This window comes from Musca vetustissima, unplaced genomic scaffold (genome assembly GCF_032173495.1).
Source record: "Musca vetustissima isolate MV318-11 ecotype Yass unplaced genomic scaffold, APGP_CSIRO_Mvet_v1 utg10043, whole genome shotgun sequence".
NCBI lineage: Eukaryota > Metazoa > Arthropoda > Insecta > Diptera > Muscidae > Musca > Musca vetustissima.
The window spans coordinates 16,515-40,800 of record NW_026872583.1 but is presented as its reverse complement, the minus strand read 5'-3'; the positions used below and the strand labels follow the sequence as shown (position 1 = coordinate 40,800).

The following is a 24,286-nucleotide window of genomic DNA, read 5'->3' as shown; positions in this document are numbered from 1 at the left end:
AATGGAGTAGCTCACTTTGTAGCTAACTAGCCAAAATTGGAGTTCATATTATTAGGATTTAAAAGTTGGGTTCTTTTTGGAAGGTATTTAAAATAAAGGTAATAATGTAAAAATAGCGATTTTTAAAAATGTTTTCCTCTCTAACCTCTTCTCTTTTAGTCAATGACATTGGTTTCTTGAGCTTGGTGTTTTTTGTTTTTTTTTTTCCTATTGTTTTTATACCCTTCACCACACTTTGGCACAGGGTATTATGTCTTTGTAAGAGGCAAAATGGAACGTGTAAACACATGGTTCCTTTTGAGAATATGCATAAAATCAATTTCTGAGATTTATGCATGTCCGTCTGTCCGTCCGCCCGTGTGTCTCTCCATGTATTTTTTTGTGAGCAAAATACAGGTCGCATTTATGATCCGAATTGGATGACATTTGGCACAGACCATTTAGTAGCCAAAGGACGAACCATATTGAAATTGCAGAAATCGGTTCAGATTTATATATAATTCCCATATATATTTTCATCCGATTTTATCTAAATGGTGCGCCAAACCCATATTTGTCCGATTGAGACAAAATTTTTCACTGCGTACTGAATTAAGTCCAGTTTGATGTTTGTGAAATTTTGTAAAAATCGGTTCAGATTTAGATATAGCTCCCATATATAGCTTCGTCCGATTTTATATAAGTGGTGCACCAAACTCCCAATTGTTGTCCGGTTGAAACAAAATATGGCATAACGTATGGAATTGAGACTAGAATAGAGTGTGTTAAGTTTCATTGAAATCGGATCATATATAAATATAGCTCCCATAATAGTTCGACAGATTTGGTGCTCCAAACTCCCAATGTTTGTTCGACTGAGTTAAAATATTTTCGTTCAATTTCATGCAAATGGTGCAACGAGGAGCTTACGTTTGGTGGCGTTACATGAAATATTGTATAGAGTATAAGATTAAAAATTGTTTAAATCGGTTCGTATTTCAATTTTTATACCCTTCACCACACTGTGATACAGGGTATTATGTCTTTGTGCATATGTTTGTAACAGGCAAAAATTATCGAGATAGACCCATGGTTCCTTTTGAGAATATGCGTAGAATCACTTTCTGAGTCGATTTATGCATGTCCGTCCGTCTGTCCATGTTAAATTGTAAAGAATGTACAGATCGCATTTATGATCCGAATTGGAAGAAATTTGCCACAGCTCATTTGTTTGGCCCAAGGACGAACCCTATTAAAATTGGGAAAAATCGGTTCAGATGTAGATATAGCTCCCATTTATATTTTCGCCCGATTTAAGGTAAATGGTGTACCAAAGTCCCTATATATATTTCGACTTGCACGAAATTTGGCATAGCGTACTAAACTAAGTCTTGAATGATATGTGCAATGTTTCGTGAAAATCGGTTCAGATTTAGATATAGCTCCCATATATATCTTCGTCCGATTTAAGGTAAATGGTGTTCCAATGTCTTTATATATCTTTCGATTTGCACGAAATTTGGCACAGTGGACTGAATTAAGCCTAGAATGATATGTGCAAAGTTTCGTGAAAATCGGATTTTGATATAGCTCCCATATATAGCTTCGCCCGATTTTAGGTAAATAGTCCACTAAAGTCCCTGGAAATATTTTGATTTGCTCGAATTTTGACTTTGCACACATAGAATAATGTGTGCAAAATTTCGTGACAATCGGTTCAGATTTAGATATAGCTCCCATATATATTTTCATCCGATTTAAGGTAATTGGTGCACCAAACACCCTAAATATCTTTCGATTTGCAAGAAATTTGGCACAGCGTACTGAATTAGGTCTAGAATGATGTGTAATAAGTTCCCCGAAAATCAGTCCAGATTTAGATATAGCTCCCATATATATTTTCTTCCGATTTCAGGTAAATGATGTACCAACTCCCTAAATATCTTTGGATTTGCACGAAATTTGGCACAGCGTACTGAATTAGGTCTAGAATGATGTGTAATAAGTTTACTGAAAATCGGTCCAGATTAAGGTATAGCTCCCATATATATTTTCGGAAATATTTTGATTTGCTCGAATTTTGACTTTGCACACATAGAATAATGTGTGCAAAATTTCGTGACAATCGGTTCAGATTTAGATATAGCTCCCATATATATTTTCATCCGATTTAAGGTAATTGGTGCACCAAACACCCTAAATATCTTTCGATTTGCAAGAAATTTGGCACAGCGTACTGAATTAGGTCTAGAATGATGTGTAATAAGTTTCCCGAAAATCAGTCCAGATTTAGATATAGCTCCCATATATATTTTCTTCCGATTTCAGGCAATTATGTACCAAACTCCCTAAATATCTTTGGATTTGCACGAAATTTGGCACAGCGTACTGAATTAGGTCTAGAATGATGTGTAATAAGTTTACTGAAAATCGGTCCAGATTAAGGTATAGCTCCCATATATATTTTCGCCCGATTTAAGGTAAATGGTGTATCTTTCGCTTTGCACGAAATTTGGCACAACGTACTAAATTAAGTCTAGAATGATATGTGCAAAGTTTCGTGAAAATCGGTTCAGATTTAGATATAGCTCCCATATATAGCTTCGCCCGATTTTAGGTAAATAGTCCACTGAAGTCCCTGGAAATGTTTTGATTTGTTTTTTTTTGGCTTTGCACACATAGAATAATGTTTGCAAAGTTTCGTGAAAATCGGTTCAGATTTAGATATAGCTCCCATATATATTTTCAGCCGATTTTAGGTAATTGGTGCACTAAAATCTCTGACAATCATGCGATTTGCACGAAATTTGTCATAGCGGACTGATTTAAGGCTAGAATGACGTGTGCAAAGTTTCGTGAAAATCGGTTCAGATTTAGATATAGCTCCCATATATATTTTCGTCCGCGTTTATGTAATTGGTGTTCCAAAGTCCCTATATATCTTTCGATTTGCACGAATTTTGGTATAGGGTACTGAATTAGTTCTAGAATGATGTTGCTAATCTTCGTGAAAAGATCCATAGCTAGACCGACTGACAAAACGTACTGAAGTAATATAAATTAGTCTCTAGCAAGTTTCTCTGAAATCGGTACAGATATAGATATATAACAAAAACGCGTCGTCTGTTAGGATACATATGTAGAATATACCCAAAGTGGTGAAGGGTATCATATAGTCGGCCCAGTCCGACTTTACTACTTTCCTTACTGTTTTTTTTTTTTTGTCGATTAGGACGAATTACTGCACAACGTATAATATTGGAGCGACAATAACGCGTATTGGTGTTTGTAGAATATATTCATATGTAAATACATTTTTTTACCTGAGTCCATGCGATTTGTGCAGCATATAATAAAGGTTTCTTCTACCGAAATGAAATTGTGAACTGCGGAATGTGCTGCAGAATACTAGATGGCGCATGCCTCGGCTGCTCGATTAGGTCCTGATTTACATTTTATACAATTTTTTATACAAATTTGGTGTACCAAAGAATCATAAATATCGGAATGGTATGGTTTTCTCATTGGTTCTAATATGTATATCACACATTTAATTTATTTTCCGTTCTATCTACGGCATGCTGTATATATTAACATTTTTGTATGTACCCAAAGTGGTGAAGGGTATCATTTAGTTGGCCCCATCCGACTTTTGAATTTTCCTTGCAGGTTAATTTCTAAGTTGTTTCAACATCTTTACTCCGAAAGGGATTCCAGATGCTCTTGGTAAAGATACATTTTTCAAAAATTCATTATCATTACAGAGTATCAATTAGTAACTCAATGTAAAGTACATAATTTAAAATACACCAACAACAATGTACTTGAAATTCCGCATAATAATAATTGTAACTTATTTAACATATTGCACATGCAATTGTTGTAGTAGTAAATTAAACTACATTAAAATCAATTAATTTTTTCGCAAATGAAAGCGTTTTTACCGATTGAAATTGTTACATGATTTTTTGCTATTATTTTTGCTAGAAATTAAATTCACATAATTGATGTTTTAGAACAAAAAAAAAATGCAAATGAGAAATTGTTTCAACAAAAACTGCAAAAATACATAAATGAAATAACTACGTTACCAATTATTCGCATTGAAAACGTTATTATTACGAATCGAATTAATATTGTGAAGAGGCAAAAAAATGTAATTGTTACGTGTTTTGATGTTATAATAAATTTATACGAATGAAAAAAACGCTGCACTTGTAGTCAATATTTTTGCATATACATATTTGAAATAACTGGTTGAAATCGAAGTATCATTATTATTAAAAATACAGATTAATTATTTGCAACAAATGTATGTTATTTTATTAAATTCCAAATATTTTTCGTTTTTCAACAAAATATTATTTTTAAATTCTTATACCAGAAATCTTTTTTTTTTCTAAAAAATATAAACCATTTTCAAGTTTCTTCTTCACCTAATTGCCATTATCATCTGAGGGTAGCTCCAAACGCTGTACTCAGTGGCGTATGAACAATAATTATTATTCATACGCACGTGAGCATCTTGCAACGTCATACATATTTGCATGGCAAAGCAACAGCAGCAGCAGCAACAACAACTTCAGCAGCCATCAAACACATAACCCCTTTTGGGATCATATTTAGGTTTTTGTTACATTAAGTGTAGGTATGTGTGTGTGCGTGTGTGCATCCCAGCATGTATATATGTTTGCGTGTATACAAAGTTTGGCTTGTATATATTTATAGAAGATACACAATAGTTATGCACACAGGTACTTTGGTGCTTTTTGGCGGAAGGAAGTGCCCCATGAAAACGTGATTGTTCATTAGTGGTTTTGAACTTAACATTCTTGGTTGATGTTCTTCATGTATTGAGTCACAATAACTCGCGTTGAAGTTTTTCGTGACACAGTTGAGAATGAGTATGATATTATGAGATAATGTGCTAGAAGTTTATTTTTATGAGAATATCATGTTTATATTTAGACCATAAACATATGGAACACAATACGTATTAGAAACAGCATAAAATGTTGTTAGGGTAAAGATTTAATTTAATTTTAAAAATATTTAAAATATCTGAAACCAAAAAATCAGATTAAAAGATTCCATGCTGAAGTTTTGGTATGTGGTCGGTAGAGTAAAAGCCTAAAAAGTTTTTGAGTTAAGAAGTTAAACATGTTTATATAACCTTAAACAAAATGTTGTGCAAGGCAACTTTGAATCACTTGGATCATTGGTATTAATAACACTGTGCCACATGTACGTTTTTTTTTTTGTTTTTGAATGAGGTTCGGGTAAAAGTGAAAAAGAACGATGATTTTTTTAGAATACAAACTTCGAGTACGCCTGTTACAGCAAACTTTATTTTATAGCTAACATATTTTCAGGTCCCGGAGTTTTAAGACATATATTTCATAAAAAAAATATTTTTAAAGCGATCTAGGGATATATGATTTGGGTTATAACGAACTTGCTACAAATATACGTAATACTGCACGCTGACAATCTTTATTTTTTACGCTAACGCTGGCATCCTTTATAAAAAAAAATTCAGCTTTAATGTCAGATTCAACAAAGAAAAAGAGAAACAGCTTTGGTATTGTCAACAAGAATACAAAATCTTGGATACATACAAGACATGCTAATATACAATATCCTGTAGATAGAACAGACATATAACCATTACAGGAACATTGAAAAAGGTCGAAACTAAATGTGTAATCTACATAGATATTTGAACCAATTAAAAACCCATATAATCGGATTCTTTTGCGTACCATTGTATGAAATCGAGCAAAAAATGTATGGGGGGCGACATGTAAGTCTGGATCTAATTGAGCAACCGTGACATATACCATTTGGTATGCTGCATCAAAGTTATCTGTACACAATTTTATCTCGCACAGACGTAGGCTCATCGGTGCGCCATTTACATAAAATCAGACGAACATATATGTTACGGGAGATATATCTAAATCTAAAGTGATTTTTGCAAATTTAATACACATCACTCTAAGTTCACCTCTGCCAAATTTTGTGTATATTATCTGTCGGACAAACCTTGGGAGCTTGGTGCACGATTTAGATAAAATCGGACAAACATATATATGGGAGCTATATGTAAATCTTAACCGCTTTCCATAACTCTATATAAACTATATATGGGAGCTATATCTAAATCTGAACCGATTTCCACAAAACTTCGCAGGCATTAAACTGGACCCAGTTCAGTACCCTGTGCAAAATTTTGTCTCGATCGGACAAATATTATGTGTTTGGTGCACCATATAGATAAAATCGGACGAAATATATATAAATATGAAGCGATTTCCACAAAAGTTCGTACACATAAATATGGACATATTTCAATACGTTGTGCAGAATTTTGTAGAAATTGGACAATCCTTGGGATTTTGATGCACTATTAACCAACAATCGGACGAAACTATATTTGGGAGTTATATCTAAATCTGAACCTATTTTCAAAAAAAACTTCATATACATCAATATGGACCTAATTCAGTTCGGTGTACACAACGCTGTTTCAATTAGACAAATATCCGGTGTTTGGTGAACCATTTACATAAAATCGGACGAAACTGGGAGCTATATCTAAATCTAAACCGTTTTTCTCCAATTTCAAAAGGGTTCGTCCTTGGGCCAAATAAATGAGCTGTGCCAAATTTCATCCACTTCTAATCAAAAATGCGACCTGTACTTTGTTTACAATTTAACTTGGACAGACGGACATGCATAAATCGACTTAAAAATTGATTCTGTGTCTATTCTCAAAAAGAACCATGTGTCTATCTCGTTTCCTTTTTCCTGTAACAAACATATGCATACATAATACCCTGTACCGCAGTGTATTTTAGCTACACTCCTGAAAAAATACCGAAAAATTATTTACCATATTTGACCTCATCATCAAAATGTGGAAAACGGGTCGGATACCCTTCAACACTTTGGGTATAATCAACAAACAGACGTAAATTCGGTCGAAAATATATGTGAATGCTATGTCTGCATCTGCAGCAATTTACATAAAACCTTGTGCAAAATTTCGTGTCGATCGGACAAACATTAGGAATTTGGTGCAACATTTACCTAATGGTAGACGAAAATATGCTCATAAATGAATTGAATTAGTTTTCAAAAGAAATGTTGGGGGTACCTTTATATGGGGGCTACCCAAAAAATTGGATCGCCATCATATAAAGGAGTTTGTGCAAAATTTTCAACCGAAGTGGTTCTTTCGGGCTCTCATTTGATATCGAGATACAATATAAAAATGTTCGGTTCGAAATTTTGTTATGTTAGTTCGCGATAAGGCATCAACCCCGTATTATGCTACATCCCGCTTTTCGATATTTCATACCAGAGGTATTTAATATTGGTCCCTCTTTTTTGGTATTGTCCCATATAACTTTGTCCTCTAAATGGCAGTATATTGAGGACTTTAGATACTTTAGCTTCCATCCTACTATATCGTTCCACATTTTGCAGTTTTTGAGATTCCAGAAAAAACTGAATCAAACGTTCATGAAATTCAATTTTGTCTGCATAGTGATACCGCCCATTATCCAGGAGAGTCTATGATGTCGCTGCAAAACATTGTTAACCTACGTTCATTTATGTTTAATCTATCCCCCTATCTAATTATTCCGCCGATTTTTGATATCATCGCGTGGGGTTACAACTTTCATGGCAAGTAACTGTCTGTGTACCTATGGTGGAAGGTATCCAATGTTCGGCATGGCCGAACATAACGCTTTTTTCGCGTGTTTTTTAGGATGGTGCTTCAGATTTGTGTTCGTCAATGTTCATTCGTCGTGATGCCTTTTGAAATGATACACACGAAAATGTATGTTCAAGGTAAACAATTTGTCTAGGCCATAATAATGTCCGCCTTACCACCAATTTCTTGATGAGTAGTACTGAAATGTGATCCGAGTTTTATATTTAAAACATCGTACACGATTTGAAATTTTATAATAGTAACATAGAGTATGAGGAGAATCTTAGAGTTAAAATTTTTATCATATTTATATTCTTTCTAGATTATTTCCAATTCTATATTCTATGCATAACTACTAGAAAAAGTGATAAAGCCGGATGGTGCTAACTACATGAAACCCTGCCATACGAAATGACAAGATTTATAGTGACCCGATAAAGATTTTTTGTTCCCAACAATATCAAATGTAGCAAACCTAAAATGTCATATTTTTTCAAACCAGAAGACGCATAAAACTTTATTCTATTTAGGTTAAAACCTCAATTAATTGCAAATGATAACTATTTTGTTAACAGTATCAATACGAATCATAAAACTTTGTTTTCAAAATCCTCACACCCAATTCCAATCCATGGTCCTAATTTAATATTGTGAAACAAATCGATAAAGTGGCATAACTTGCCAAAAATCAGAAATTCAAAAACATGAAAAGAGAAAAAGTCATCAAACCTCTTAGTAAACAAATAGCCATCATTTCCAAGTAGAAGGGGACAGATTGAAATGCTCTGTTTGTTTATTTTGTTCATTGACTTACTCCGACTGCCAGTCTGTGTGTTGTCTCGTCTCAACCACCAGAACGAACGAATGATGACAATTGATGCTGTTTCCGTATTGTTGTGGACGCCACAATGTCTGGCGCCATTTATTTTCGCAAAAACAAAAAACAGCAATTTTTAACTTTAGCAATTTTCTTGTGACGCAACTTAACTTCAGCTTCCCCCGATTTTGGCATCGCCGGTTGTAATGTAAAAAATGTAAAAACCAAACCCAATCCAAGAAATGACTGAAACTCAAATCAAAAGAACGTGTGGATGGCGGACATGCTTCTTATGCCACGGTATCATGCATAAGAAGAAATGATATAATAACGACAACAACAGTGGCAGCAGCAAGCAATACTGACTATAAAGAAAATGTGCTGCTGAGTTGAGCCCCACAATTTATGCATTATTATAAACCAAGAGAAATCTCGAAGTTGTATTACTACTACACAGCTCGTAAAATATTTGACTTAACTTATTTATTTTTTTTTTTTCGAAAGCCAAACGGAAGCTTCATATTTCTTTCATGTGAACTTTGTTTGTTATTCTTATTGAGGTTTCACTGCTGCGGAAGTGTAAGGCTGCCGCCACTACGGCTGCTGCTTCTGGAAATTCTGAAAACAGTGAAATAAAGTTGTTTCGATTTTTTTTTGCGTGAGAAGAATTGTTGTGTGGGGTGGTATAATAAGAGCACTAAAATGGGGTTGAAATAATTATAATATAATAGATATTATTTATTTTTTTTAATAATACAAAAATATTACTTTTGGAGTATAGGATTTGGGTACTTTAAGATGGAATTCGTACTTATTGGAACAAAAAGTACTAAATAGTACAAAATATGTTATAAAACAGAAACCTGAAATATAGGATTAAGATTACTTTTGGAATGTAATTGTATCAAATGGTACTAAACTTGGTATAATTCAGATTTGGTATAATGGATTGAAACAGAACCCTGAAATTTCAAATAAGATTCGTAAAGTTTTAAACCGAGATTTTATGAGCCATCTCCCTTATTCCAAATCCTGAAATTTGGAATTTAGATTACTGTATGCGTGTAGGATTAAGCTAATTTTGGAAATTTGTACTTATGGATACTAAATTGTACTAACTAAGATACAATTTGTTTCTGTGTACACGGATGGGGAATCCTGAAATTTGGAATTAAAATTACTTTAAGAGGGTAGGAAAAAATGCTAAATGGTACAAAATATTGTACAATTTCGATTTGTGTGAATGTGAATAGGTGTGAGATCCTGAAATTTTGGAAATCAAATCACTGTTGGAATGCAAGATTGAGATATGGAGATAGTTTTGAAAAATCGTAATTATGTGTACTAAATGGTACTAAATTTAGTACAATTTAGATGTGAGTGAATGGATAGAGATTTTTAAACTTATATTTTGAATTAAAATTACTGTTAGAGTACAGGAACGAGGTAATGTGGGAAACTCGCAGTTATACGTACGAAAAGTACTTAATGGTACCAAATATTGTACACTTTGTATTCATGTGGGATCCAAAAATTAATATTTAAAATTATTGTTGTGGTGAAGAATGTAGGAAGTTTTGGAAAATCGTACTTACGTCTACGAAAAGTAATAAATGGTACTAAATTTGCTACAATTTGAATGTTCGCGAAAAGCACGAACAACTTGAACTTTGGTGAACGGATAGAAGTGGAATCCTGAATGTTGCATCTAAGATGACTGTCGGAGTGCAGCATTGAGGTAGGTAGGAAAAGTACAGAATATTACCAAATCTGATACTATTTGGATTTTGGTGAACTGCTGGGGCTGGAATTATTAAATTTGCATTTACGATTACTATTTGAAAGCAGGATTAAGGTTGTTTTGGAAAAGTATTCATTGTTTTGGAAATATTATTTATTTTTTAATACTCTCCACCATAGTATGGAGGGTATATTAATTTTGTTTTTCCGACCCTATAAAGTATATATATTCTTAATCAGCGTAAAACTCTATGACGATATAGCCCGTCTGACCGTCTGTCTGTCCATCTGTCGGTTGTAATCACTCTATCGTCTAAACGAATTGAGATAGATCGCCAAAATTTTGCATAGAGTCGTGATTTGTCTGCAGGCAAGTCAAGTTCGCAGATGGTCTTTATCGGTTCACGTTTTGTCATAGCTCCCATACAAGGGTACCCCCCAATTTTCGGTATTTTGGGGTTCTTGAGCGCTTTTTTCAACCAAATTCGCAAAAATATGTTACATTGTTTCTTATTGGGTACTAAATGTCTCCACAAAAAATTATAAATATAGGTCCATTTTTACCCATATAAGGGTACCCCAATTTTCAGTATTTTGGGGTTCTTGAGCGCGTTTTTCAACCGAATTGGCACAATGGGTTCTTATTGAATACTAAATTTTTTTACAAAAAATTTTAAATATAGATCCATTTTTTCGGGTAGCCCCCATATAAGGATCCCCCAATTTCGGTATTTTGAGGTTTTTGAGTGCGTTTTTCAACCGAATTTACTGCAATTTGGTATTTTGTAGTCGTATATGGTAACAAATCTCCCTACCAAAAATTATTAATATTCGCTTCCTTTTTGGGGTAGTCCCGATATAAGCCCCTTTTTATATTAAAATAGTTATCTGATTTAATCCGCGTTTTGAGTTTGGTTCTAAGACTCTGTTGTAATAATTTCACCTGCGGAGGATAGCGAAATAAAAAATTAGAACCTAGCCCCTGTGTGGAGGTTCCAGAATGAGTGGACCGATATTCCCTTATGTTCGAATTTGAACTAAGTTTGGAAGAAATAATAAGATGGGCAAAGTTTGGATGAAATGTAAATTTTCTGAAACGGATTTGTTCCAATGAAACATGGTGTCTAGAACCAATATTTCGATGAGGCACATTTTCATATTTTGATATGATCCCTATATTTTCATTTCTAGTACCTGTTATTATATCTATTGTGGAGGGTATCCAATGTTCGGTCCGGCCGAACTTAACGCTTTTTCACATGTTTATTTTATTGTGTTTCAGAACGTTTTTCAACCGAATTAGATATCATTTGATTTTTCAAATTATCATGGGGTGTCAAATCGTCCTACCAAACATTATCAATATCGGTGTGCGTATTGGTATAGCTCCAATATAGAGGTACCCATTTTCGATATTTAGAAGCCTATAACCGCATTTTCACACCAATGTGCAATTTGTTAAACAGGGTACTGAAACTTATCAATGTTTTGGCATATCCATAAATGGGTAGTGGACCAGTCACTTTTTAAAGGCCCATTGAATTGGCTGTGATTTGTCATCTCTCTCTTTATATATATATAGCCCCCACATAAAGACCTCGCCTATATTCGGCATTTTTAGGTTTTAGTCGAAATGCGACTGGTTTTTATATAAAGTTCGAGAAATTTTAAATCTGTTAGCCGAATTCTCCACTGAAGTTTCTGTAGTATGCTTAAAACCTCCAAAATAATAAAAAATGAGGGTTATATTTGTATGGAGTCTACCCGGAACCATAGGCTGATCATATTTGGTAGGTACATTTTCTACTCAATGAGGATTTTTATATTAAATTGCTCTCAAAATGATTGAAATACATTCCCAAGCTCCACAAATAACAATCTTTGGAGTGTAGCGTTATATGGGGCTTACCAATTCACAGTGATGGTTTCAAAAAATCCCTATAATGCCGAATATTTGGTTGTACCGTAATATGGGGGCTATACCAAAAAATATATATGGAAGCTAAACCTGAAACGCCTTCAATTAAATACGCTAGCAATATTTCATGTAAAACGAACAGTCATAGGCTCCTTATTTGCACCATTTGCATAAAATCAGACGAAAATATATATGGGAACTATATCTAACTCTGAACCGATTTCAACAAAAATCCACTGACGTCAAACTGCAGTAGCTTCAATACTGATGTCAATCAATAGTAACTTCAATACACTATGTTAAATTTTGTCTCAACCGGGCAAACATTGACTGTATGGTGCACCATTTACGTAAAATCGGACGAAGCTATATATGGGAGCTATATCGAAATCTGAACCGATTTTCTCTAATTTCAATAGGGTTAATCCTTGGACCAAATAAGTGACATGTGTCAAATTTCATCCAAATCGGATCATAAATGCGACCTGTTCTTTGTTCACAACAATACATGGACAAGCATAAATCGGGCAAGCATAAATACCACAGTGTGTTGCTGGGTATTATTATCCTAACCCCATCTTGAGCCACATTAAAATATTTCCCCTAATTTATATCCATAACATTGTGCAAAATCTAGTTATGATCGTTTAAAAATTATTGCAGGACAAGCTCCATTGATAATTTCCATATAAGAACTAATATTTATTATTTTCAAATCACATGATCTTCTTCTTAACCAGCTATAACTGCATACACCGACCTCCTATCTATTATTGTCTCAAATCTCAGTCAACTAACAACAAATATGCGGAACAGAACCCTATAACGTGTTGTCTAATGTTTGGAAGCGTTACTCTTCCTTGCTTGCCATCTACAACCAACCAAACCATCCTTCTTACTATCTACTTAAAATCATCGCACAATAGCTCGATACGACGATGCTATTAAGTTGGCGACTAACTGACTGCAAAGACAACAAAAAAACAAACAATTCAAAGTATCATAAAACTCATCCTGATGTCGTCATTCTGGCTGCTGTTTTTAGTCAAAAAACACCCTCCGACAAACGACTAGGGTATGGGTAGATCCTTTGTATTTTTTGGGAGCATTGAATGAGGCAAATGGGATATGGGTTGGATGGGAATTATTGCAATATGCGAATGAATGAATTTTTTGTGGCACCGGCCGTAGCTTCCCATTCTAAAGTATGAACCAAAATAACAAAAATGTATTGTCAACATAATAGTGGTGCGTACAAAAACATATATCTTCAAGTCGCCCAATTTGTCTCAAGCATAATAATGCAGAGGAAATACTGAGGGGAATACATAGAAGAAAAACCAGTGAGCGGAGCAGTATAGTCGGACGGGGCCGACCATACGATACCCTACACAACTACCACGAACTCTAACTTTCTGAGGATGTTTATTCCGAGTCTGAGTAATATTTCGAGATATTTGCCCCCTCTTGTCCGATTAGAGGTTAACAACACCTCTTCCTTACTATTTTCGAATATTCAGTACAGTCCTTCTAATTACTTGTCCAGATTACCTTCACGGTGGGTTGTGTTGTGATTTTTGGATTATACTCTACTCGAAAACACACAAAAAATTATATTCTCCGTCCATTTCATCCCAAAATTTTAATCTGATCATCACCGAAAATTATAGGCGTTGTTCTTGACCATAACTGGAACCTCATGAACAATTTCAAAGCCATCAGCGCGATATTTCTCCCTCTAATGTGGTAATGGGTTACTAAATAATATCTGAATACGTAAGCACCTGTAAATATTTGACTGTAACTCCCACATCTGAGTAGATACATCACTATATTTGGTATCAATTTAAAGGCCAACCACTCCTCAAAACATGCATGCTTATTCTCTGGCCCGATCCCCTTCTCCATGCAAAAATTCGCGGTGTTTGGGCCAAATTTGCGGCCTCTGGAGCGACCAGAAAAACCGACAAAAATTTAGTATTTGGTCCATTTCATCCTCTAAATATTAACCGATCTTTTCCAAAAACAATAGGGGTCTTCATTGGCCAGAACCCATCCTACATGCAAAATTTCGTGAAGATTGGTCCATAACTGTGGCCTGTAACAAATTATAATGGACAGACGGACGGACGGAATAGTGTCTAGATCGACTCAGCTAGTCGAGATATGACGATCATATATCTTAAAGGTGGGTCTAGGACCAATATTTCGCGGCGTTACAAACATAATAATGCACAAAGCTATAATACCCTGACAACATAGTTGTGTAGGGTATAATAAAGTGATTTTTAAGAACATTTGTAATGTTAAGTGTACATGGAAAATAAAGATGTTAAATGGAATTGCAAATTTTTTCAAGGGTGTTTAAAACAATTTGACAAAAACCCTAACAAAGAAGACAATTTCGTACAGTAATTTTTAATATTTCCTATCATAGTATTTAATATTTTTAAACCTCTTTAAATTGAAATCCAATTAAATTATTTCAAGAAATCATCATTAATTTTGTACTATGTTGACATTTTCCTTTAACTTTACCAGAAAGAAAGTGAAATTGAAATTGGAAGACATTTCCCAGAACAATGTTAAACATGCCATCAATGAATGATAAACATTTCGACATGAATGACAAGAACTGTAAGGAAAAGTTCATAGAATCCGAACATGTTACACACCTCAAATCATACACACCCACAACAGACATGTGTGCAAATACTCTCACCATCAGTAGCCAGACACAAGTGTACGTGTGGTTTGTGTGTCCGTCTATATTGTCTCGGTAAGGATATGTCTTACAATACAAATAAGCTCACTTACAAACTATGACACACACACAAAACGCACCTATGTCAACACAACACAAAAATGTTGTATGTAAAACATCTGCTGTTGACATTGTCATACACTAAGGTGGGTTAATGAAGAATTTTTTTTACGAAAATTATTGCTATTCAAGGCCATATGAAATACGTTGAGGAAAAAAAACCATTTTAGTGAACAATAGTGTCCAAAAGGTAGCAAAATTGAAGTCATTTTGATCACTATATAGGATCAACAATCCATTTTATTGTCAACTGAAGTCGTTTACATGGACTACATCATAATTGATGTAAAACAAAGGCCAGAACTCTTTTCGGGACTTTTGGATACCATCATTATATGACGTTATAATCGATGCAGTTATAAAAGATTTCGACTGTATGTTGAAGCTCCTGTTTTTATAGACTGTTCCCCATCAATTAATGAATTAACGAATTAGAAGACTTCATTGAAGCACGTATTAGTCCAGATTGGGAGGCGCAGTTGCGGTCAACATGTGCATGAAATAATCTCCAGACATTATATTAGGTTGGGGAAAAAAACATTATTTTTCGGCAGATAGCTGTACTGATAGATTTATCGTAAAGTATCGATCAAACCATTTCAGATGTATGCTCGTTGGAAGGGTGACATTTCGGAGTAAAAAAATTATTTTACAGGGTGTTAAAAATGGAAGTGAACAAATTAAAAATTCCGTACATTTTACAGTTTTTCTTTGACAAAGGCGAAAATGCAAACCAAGCGCCTAAAATTGTGAATGGAGTTTATGGTTCCGATACTGATTTCGTAGATTCCGTTCAGGAATTTTTGATGTTAAGGATGCACCTCACACAGGTAGGTCGGTCGTCGAAAATGTCGATAAAATCGGAAAAATGATGGAAGTTGGCCAGCATGTTATCAGTCGTAGCATCACTCAGGAGCTAAAAATCTGCCATAAAATGCTTTTAACCCATTTACAATTGATCAGAAACGGCCAATAGTAGAGGTTTCGTTGTCCACCATGACAACGCTAGGTCACACACATCTACAGTGACTAGCCAGAAACTTCGGGATTTGGTTGGGTAGTTTTAATGCATCCGCCATACAATCCGGACTTGGCACCAATCGATTATCATCTTTCTCTTGCATTGCAAAATTTCTTTAGTGATAAAAAAATTGGTATCTAGGGAGGATTGTGAAAATCGACTACTAGAGTTTATTGCATGTACTCGTAGAGAGCAGGACTTCTATGAGAGCAGCATTATGAAGTTACCTTTAAAATGGCAGCAAATCATACAAGAAAACGGAAAAGTTTTGTCCCACATCGAACATTCCGAAGCATGTTAAATGAAGTCCTATAGTTCGTATAAAAATAATGGATTTCTTTTTCCCACCCTATTATTTTCTAAAAATTTAAATCGTGTAGATTTATGTACGTCCGTTTGTCTGCCTGGCGGTCTGTTGAAATCACGATAGAGAAATTTTAAATTTTGCTCAGACATTACACTTATTCCTAGGTCCACGTTTTGTTGTAGCCCCCATATAACGTCACCCCCAAACTATTCATACAATGTTAACCTTCATTATTCGGTACTTTCCGGTTTTGGGACACGTTTTTTAACCGAATTGGCTATAATTAGATTTTTCAGGTTCTCATAGGGTGTCAATGCATGATCGTACTAAACATGATCAATATTGGTTAACTTTTTTGGGAATCCTCCATAAAATGCTACATCCTCAAATTTCGATATTTTGGGGAGGTTGAACACATGCTACAACCAAATTAGTTGTAATTATACCCTTCACTACACTGTGGTACAGGGTATTATGCCTTTGTGCATATGTTTGTAACAGGCAAAAGGAAACGAGATAGACACATGGTTCCTTTTGCGAATATGCATAGAATCACTTTCTAAGTCGATTTATGCATGTCCGTCCTTTATCCGTCTGTCTGTCCATGTTAAGTTGTAAACAATTTACAGGTCGCATTTATCATCCGAATTAGATAATATATGTCACAGGTCACTTATTTGGCCCAAAGACGAATCCTATTGAAATTGGGATAAATCGGTTCAGCTATATATATATATATATTTTCGTCCGATTTAAGGTAAATGGTGCATCAAAGTCCCTAAATATCTTTCGATTTGCACAAAATTTGGCATAACGTACTTAATTGAGCCTAATGTGATGTCTGCCAAGTTTCGTGAAAATCGGTCCAGATTTAGATATAGCTCCCATATATAGTTTCGTCCGATTTTACGCAAATGGTGCACCAAAGTCCCTATATATCTTTCGATTTGCACGAAACTTGGCATAACGTACGGAATTGAGCATAGAGTGAGGTCTACCAAGTTTCGTGAAAATCGGCCCAGATTTAGATATAGCTTTCATAAATATCTTCGATTTTATGTAAATGGTGCACCAAAGTCCCTATATATCTTTCGATTTGTAGGAAACTTGGCAAAACGTACTGAACTGAGCCTAGGGTTATGTCTACCAAGTTTCGTGAAAATCGGTCCAGATTTAGATATAGCTCTCATAAATTTCATGAAAATCGGTGCACATTTAGATATAGCTTCCATATAATTTTTTCGTCCGATTTAGTAAAAATAGTGCATCAAAGTCCCTATATTTCTTTCGATTTCCACGAAATTTGTCATAGCGTACTGAATTAAGTCTATAATGATGTGTGGTTAGTTTCGTGAAAATCGGGCCAGATTTAGATGTAGCTCCCATATATATTTTAGCCCAATTTAAAGTTAATGGTGCACCAAAGTCCCTATATATCTTTCGATTTGCACAAATTTGGTATGACATATTGAATTGAGGAATGATATGTGCTGAGTTTCGTGAAAATCGGTTCAGATTAAGATATATATATTTCCGTCAGATTTAATGTAAATAATGTACCAAAGTTCTTATATTGCTTAGATCGATTGATTTTAAGTAATTGACGCACCAAGGAACCAATATATGGTTGATAGGAACAAAACGTTCCGAAATTAGTATAACCCAACCTGTGACAAGTTTCGTTGAAATCGGTTCATATTTGGATATAGATTCCATATATATTTTCGTCCGATTTTAAGTAAACTGATGTTTGTCAGATTGACATGAAATTTTGCACAACGTATAAAATTGAGCATAGAATAACGTAGTTGCGTTTTCCAGAAGTACAGACATAGTCCAACGGCCCAACATTCCTTACTGGTTTTACATTCTAAATGATTTTATTAAAAAAATAAAATTTGTGTATGTGCACAATGCCGTTGTGTCAGTGAAACGTAGCTTTATTGGAGTCAAATACGCCGATGTTAGCATTTTAATACCTAAAAAACTTATATAAAGTTCGATGTTGAACCCGTTGGCCCACTGATAGAACCTGTGCGGTCTGAATATAGCAGACCTTAATATTTTTACTAAATATAGATTTGGTGCAATTATTGGTTATGTAGTTCCATTACCTTTAATACATCTCCTACCTATCACAAATGCTGTCATACTTTTGAAAACTAGACAGTCATTCCGTAGACCTCCGCATATATATCTCTGTTTGCTTAACACGTTATTCTGGACCCAAATAGCTATCGTATGAATTATGATAAATCCAATCAGTGAAGATCTTCCCTATTTTCCAGCTTGGGTTTTAGCCGAAAATATGCGCTTTTTTAAAAAAGGTCCGCTATTTTGTTAATTTTTGAACGAACTCAAAAATTTTTCTAACACTGTCGAAATATTCGGATTTCGATGTTCCAGTGAGGAGTTACAATGCTCGCCATCAAAAATTAGGACTCGTCTTCATTCATAAAAATTAAAAACAAAATATTTTTTTTTTCTCTTTAAAATCTTCAAATATATATGAGCCATGTTAAAACCAAATCAAGTATTGGTATTCACTTACCAGCCCACTCCTTAATTCAGCCGGAATATTATATACCAGCATCAAAAAACACAATTCCTTACAGTTGCTATGGTACTTAGTTCGATGTACAAGACTTCAAATAATGTATAGCCTTTAGTAATTCTTCATGCACTACAGGGCTACCAACAAATAATTCATTAAAGTATATCTCAATAACTTAATATATGGTAAAGATAAAGTTATTGAATTATAGTTTAATGATTGCCTATTTGGTCCATTGAAATATATTAACCTTTCTGCTTAATTTTATTATTTTTTACAACCCATCTTAATGTGACTATCCCAAATATATTCATTTAATATCGAAATGATTTGGAAAATTGATAGGTTTCCTCTTTAGCAATATCATATAAATATTTATCGTTTTCATTAGAATGATATTATGTCATCGATTTTAATTAAAAATCTATACAAAAATTAATGTCTATCGTTGTGTATATGAACGTTGATGAAATGTGTGAAAGAATTTCAATGTTCGATATCAATTCGTGTTTACCGAAATTTGGCAGTGCAGGAATTGTAATAAGAGAAAATGACTTAAGGGCCTTTAATAAAATACTAAAATAGTAATTCAAATGAATTTCAATGAGTTACTACCAAACTGAGACGTAAACTTAAAAGGAAAGGGAATCGATTTTTCAAAAGTTGGTAGTAACTCTTCAAACTATTCTCTAATAAAATGCCAATTTGATAAAATATTAAATTTTTATTATTGCTTTAATTATGTAACTACTTAAGTACCTACTTAAATTTTAATATGCAATAATTGGCATGAGACATTATTAGAAACGTAACACTTGTAAAAATATTTCATAAAAATTGTGGATATTCGGACCTTGGTTTCAGGATTAGAAAAGAAAATATGTAGGGGAGACTGGGGCACCTTCGGCATCGGGGCACCTTCGGCAATCGCGTTTTCGATATGAAGTTCTCACCGTACATCACTAGTTTCGATACATAGGTATCGAATATTGAAATAAATAACTGACACAAAGTTTGAAATTTCTAGCTAATAAGCTTATTTAGATACATAGGTTTTTGTATTTTTATAGATGTTTCTGTAATATTTCAATTCCATTTCGTAAGTATTTCGTGTATAAAACTTTTAAAATTTTTAAGACAATATTATTAAAAAGTGGTTAACTACGATGTGTATTATTATAAAAATATTTAAAAATATAATCTTTTTACAAATCTGATCGAAAAAAATGAAAAAAACTATAAAAAGTACATTCGGGGTACATTCGGCATTTCAAAGTGGGGCACATTCGGCCATATACAGATTGTGCAATATTATTTCCGTAAAAGGTTTTTGAGTTTGTTTTTAAAACTAATCCTTTAATATGGTTCGAAATTGCATATATAAGATCAAACGTGCTTGTATTGACGAAAATGCGATAGAAAACCCCTATTTCTGATGGTGTGTGCGACCTTGAGATGTAAACGTCCGCCGCTCGAAAATAAAGCCATATAATTCAAACATTGTGTGGCGTATTAAAACCTAATAGTGTTTGTTCAGAATTTCAACCAGACTGATAGCGATGACAATTACCCGGCTATGACTATGGTGCCGAATGTGCCCCATCAAATGCCGAAGCTACCCCGGGTTGGGGCACATTCGGCGAATTTGACTTTTTTTACAAAACAGTAAATTTTTTTAACTAATACTATTTTTTTATATCTTTTTTTTAACTAATACTATTTTTTTATATCTTTTTGGTATATAAATTTTATAATATATAGTGTTCAAAAATACATTTCACTATTAATTTATCTAGCCATTGATAGTGTGTGCCTATATTTTGTTGTTGTTGTTGTGTGCTAAATTTCTGTAAACATCTGTCACATATAAATGACTTTCCCTTTGATAGCTGATTTTTGTTGTTGTTGTTGTTTTATTTCTGTTTATGGTAGGATGTTGTATTGGTTACGTTATGCTTTAGTTATCCCTGTAAATAGTTCCATTGATTTAGTATTGCTAACATGTTATTTAGGGGAGTTAAAGTAAATGTTTTCCATCATCAAAGTGGGGAAGTATAAAATCAATTTTTTCCTATCTGCCAGTGACTTCTTTAAGTGGATGTGATATGATCTGTAAACCCTATAAAAAACATATGACAGCAGGATTCATTAGGAAAGAGATACGTCAACTTTTAATCCTGCTTCCAAAATTCTTTGGGAACACGACAAAATCTAAAGGTACAAGGAGAGCAGCACTGATCTACCTTAAATATATCGATCGTGATTTCAACAGACATACAGGGGGGCGGACACACATAAATCGACATTGATTTTTTTTTCTGATCACGAATATGTATACTTTATTGGGTCTCCGGTGAATATTTTGATGTGTATAAATCGGAATGACAAATGTATCAGATAATCTCGACTTCCAAAGATTTTAATTAAATGATAAAATAACTCTTTAAGGCCTTCTATGATTAAACGATTTTTATAGAATGTAAGTTAGATTGCAGGTGTTCTATATATTGAAGGTGTTTCATATATTGAAAACCCTTATAATGTATTATTAACAGGCCTTATGGAAAACGGGGTTTGAATATAAAATTTATTATACCCTACACAACTATGTTGTCAGGGTATTATAGCTTTGTGTAGCCCCAAATGTTTGTAACGCCGCGAAATATTGGTCCTAGACATACCTTTAAGTATACCGATCGTCATATCTCGACTAGCTGAATCGATCTAGACATGTGTGTCCGTCCGTCCGTCCGTCTGTCCATTATAATTTGTAAACACGATACAGGCCACAGTTATGGACCAATCTTCACGAAATTTTGCATGTAGGATGGGTTCTGGCCAATGAAGACCCCTATTGTTTTTGGTAAAGATCGGTTAATATTTAGGGGATGAAATGGACCAAAAACATTATTTTTGTCGGTTTTTCTGGTCGCTCCAGAGGCCGCAATTATGGCCCAAACACTGCGAATTTTTGCATGGAGAAGGGGATCGGGCCAGATAATAAGCATGCATGTTTTGATAAAGATCGGTCAATATTTAGCGGGTCAAATGGACCCTGACTTTTGTGTGAAAAATGACAAAATTTGTATTCTATGGCATATACATTTACTCCTGGAGGATGTAGACCCGAGGAGTTGATAGCATATCCAAGAGGAGTGGTTGGCCTTTAAATTGATACCAAATATAGTGATGTATCTACTCAGATGTGGGAGTTACAGTCAAATATTTATAGGTGCTTACGTATTCAGATATTATTTAGTAACCCATTACCACATTAGAGGGGGAAATATCGCGCTGATGGCTTTGAAATTTTTCATGAAGTTCCAGTTATGGTCAAGAACAACGCCTACAATTTTCGGTGATGATCAGATTAAAATTTTGGGATGAAATGGACCGAAAACTAAATTTTTTGTGTGTTTTCGAGTCGAGAATAATCCGAAAATCACTACACAACCCACCGTGAAGGCAATCTGGACAAGCAATTAGAAGGACTGTACTGAATATTCGAAAAAAGTAAGGAAGAGGTGTTGTTGACCTCTAATCGGACAAGAGGGGGCAAATATCACGAAATATTACTCAGACTCGGAATAAACATCCTCAGAAAGTTAGAGTTCGTGGTAGTTGTGTAGGGTATCGTATGGTCGGCCCCGTCCGACTATACTGCTCCGCTCACTGGTTTTATCTACAGAACCCTGACAGAGGGATGTATATCTATAGATTACTAATGTATAAGTTTCCCTGTATATAAGATACTCGTATAATGAAGGTTTGAAATGTGCAGAAAGGCAAACATTAAATTCTCTATTGACATTTAAATTACAATCCTACTCTGACATTTTTCCCTCCAAACATATAGAAGGTCCTTCTCGTTTAATGTCGGAAATTAAACACAATTTGCTTAAAACGTAGTATAACTTCTAACAAAATCTCTCATCCCAGTACAAAAGGTCATTGATTTAATTCTCATTTCCCACATTTCATTTCTTATTTATCTAATGTCAACTTCAATTTAATAAATTTTCAACTAAAATACAGTACATGGAAGCTTCCATTTGTGTTATTAATTTACTCTGGCGCCAGAATGTCCAACACACACAGTCGCATTGCACTTTAAGAAGACTTTATGGAGTCGGAATATTGATTTGGCCAAAAACTAGGAAAACATTTATTTATCCAGTAAAATCCTATTTTCCCACCATACACAAACACAAAATCCAACAACAAAACAAACAAATATTGGAATAATTTATGTTCTCTTCATGTTCTTCTTTTTTTGTGTTATGCATTCTCTCATTCTCTGTGTGTTTGTTTTGTATTTTGCAGGAATCAAAGCCAGTTGGGAGGAATGGTGGACATATGATGGTATATCCGGTAAGTGAACTTATGGCCAAATGAAATGAACTCGATTCACACTATGCGCATAGACAAACAAATAAACACACACACACAGACAGACACACATGTATATTGAAATTCAAAGGCTTTGTTCGAAAAACAAAAATAGTCGGGAAAAACTATTATTTTTAGTTTGCTGTCTGGTAAAAACATTCGTGCAATTATTAACAAATGAAATTCAATGGCAGTGGAGTAGTGAAATGCCATCGTAATTCTAGTTTTTTGTTTTGGTTTTTTTTTTAATTTTTTAAATATTTTTAGCAATTAAATCATTTACAGGCACATACATTCGAATTCGTGAATTTGACATCAGGGACGAATAATGGATAATAAAAATGAATTAAAACTAGAATATGCAGATATAAATAGTGTATAACCCAAAGGGCTTTTAATAATAGATGAATTAATTTCATTTGGTGATATAACTGTAATTTAATTTAAATGGGGAAATAGACAAAAAGAAGCGGAATTGAGGGAATGAAGTTTTTTATTAATTAAATTCGATTAAAGTTTTTCATTGCAAATGATGTGTATCAGATACCGTTGAATCTTTTTTAAAGGACTATTGAAGACGTACATTTTTACAGAACATTTTTTCAAGGACCAACACAAGGCGTGGAATTTTTAAATATTATTTTTTCAAGGACCATCCAACAAGGCGTAGATTTTTTAAAGGATATTTTTTCAATCGTCATCCAATAAGGCTTGGAATTTTAAAGAAAATTTGTTAGGGACCAATACAAGGGGTGGATTTTTATAAAGAATATTTTTTTCAAGGACCAACACAAGGCGTGGATTTTTATAAAGAATATTTTTTCAAGGACCATCCAACAAGGCGTGGATTTTTTAAAGAATATTTTTTCAAGGACCAACAAAAGGCGTGGAATTTTTCAAGGACCAAAACAAGGCGTGGATTTTTAGAAAATAATATTTTTCAAGGACAATCCAAGGGCATGGATTTTTTAAAGAAAACATTTCAAGAACTATCCAAAGGCGTGGATTTTTTAA

General features: G+C 34.1%; 1 protein-coding gene across 1 annotated transcript in view; it reads left to right on the top strand.

Moving 5' to 3' along the window:
- LOC133330790 (carbonic anhydrase-related protein 10) overlaps window positions 1–24,286 on the top strand; it is a gene marked incomplete at its 3' end in the record, with an annotated part of 57,543 nt that overhangs the window by 22,183 nt on the left and 11,074 nt on the right. Inside the window, exon 2 of the mRNA XM_061539232.1 lies at window positions 23,207–23,254. Coding sequence (XP_061395216.1) covers window positions 23,207–23,254 — 48 coding nt within the window. The remainder of the gene's footprint in view (window positions 1–23,206; window positions 23,255–24,286) is intronic.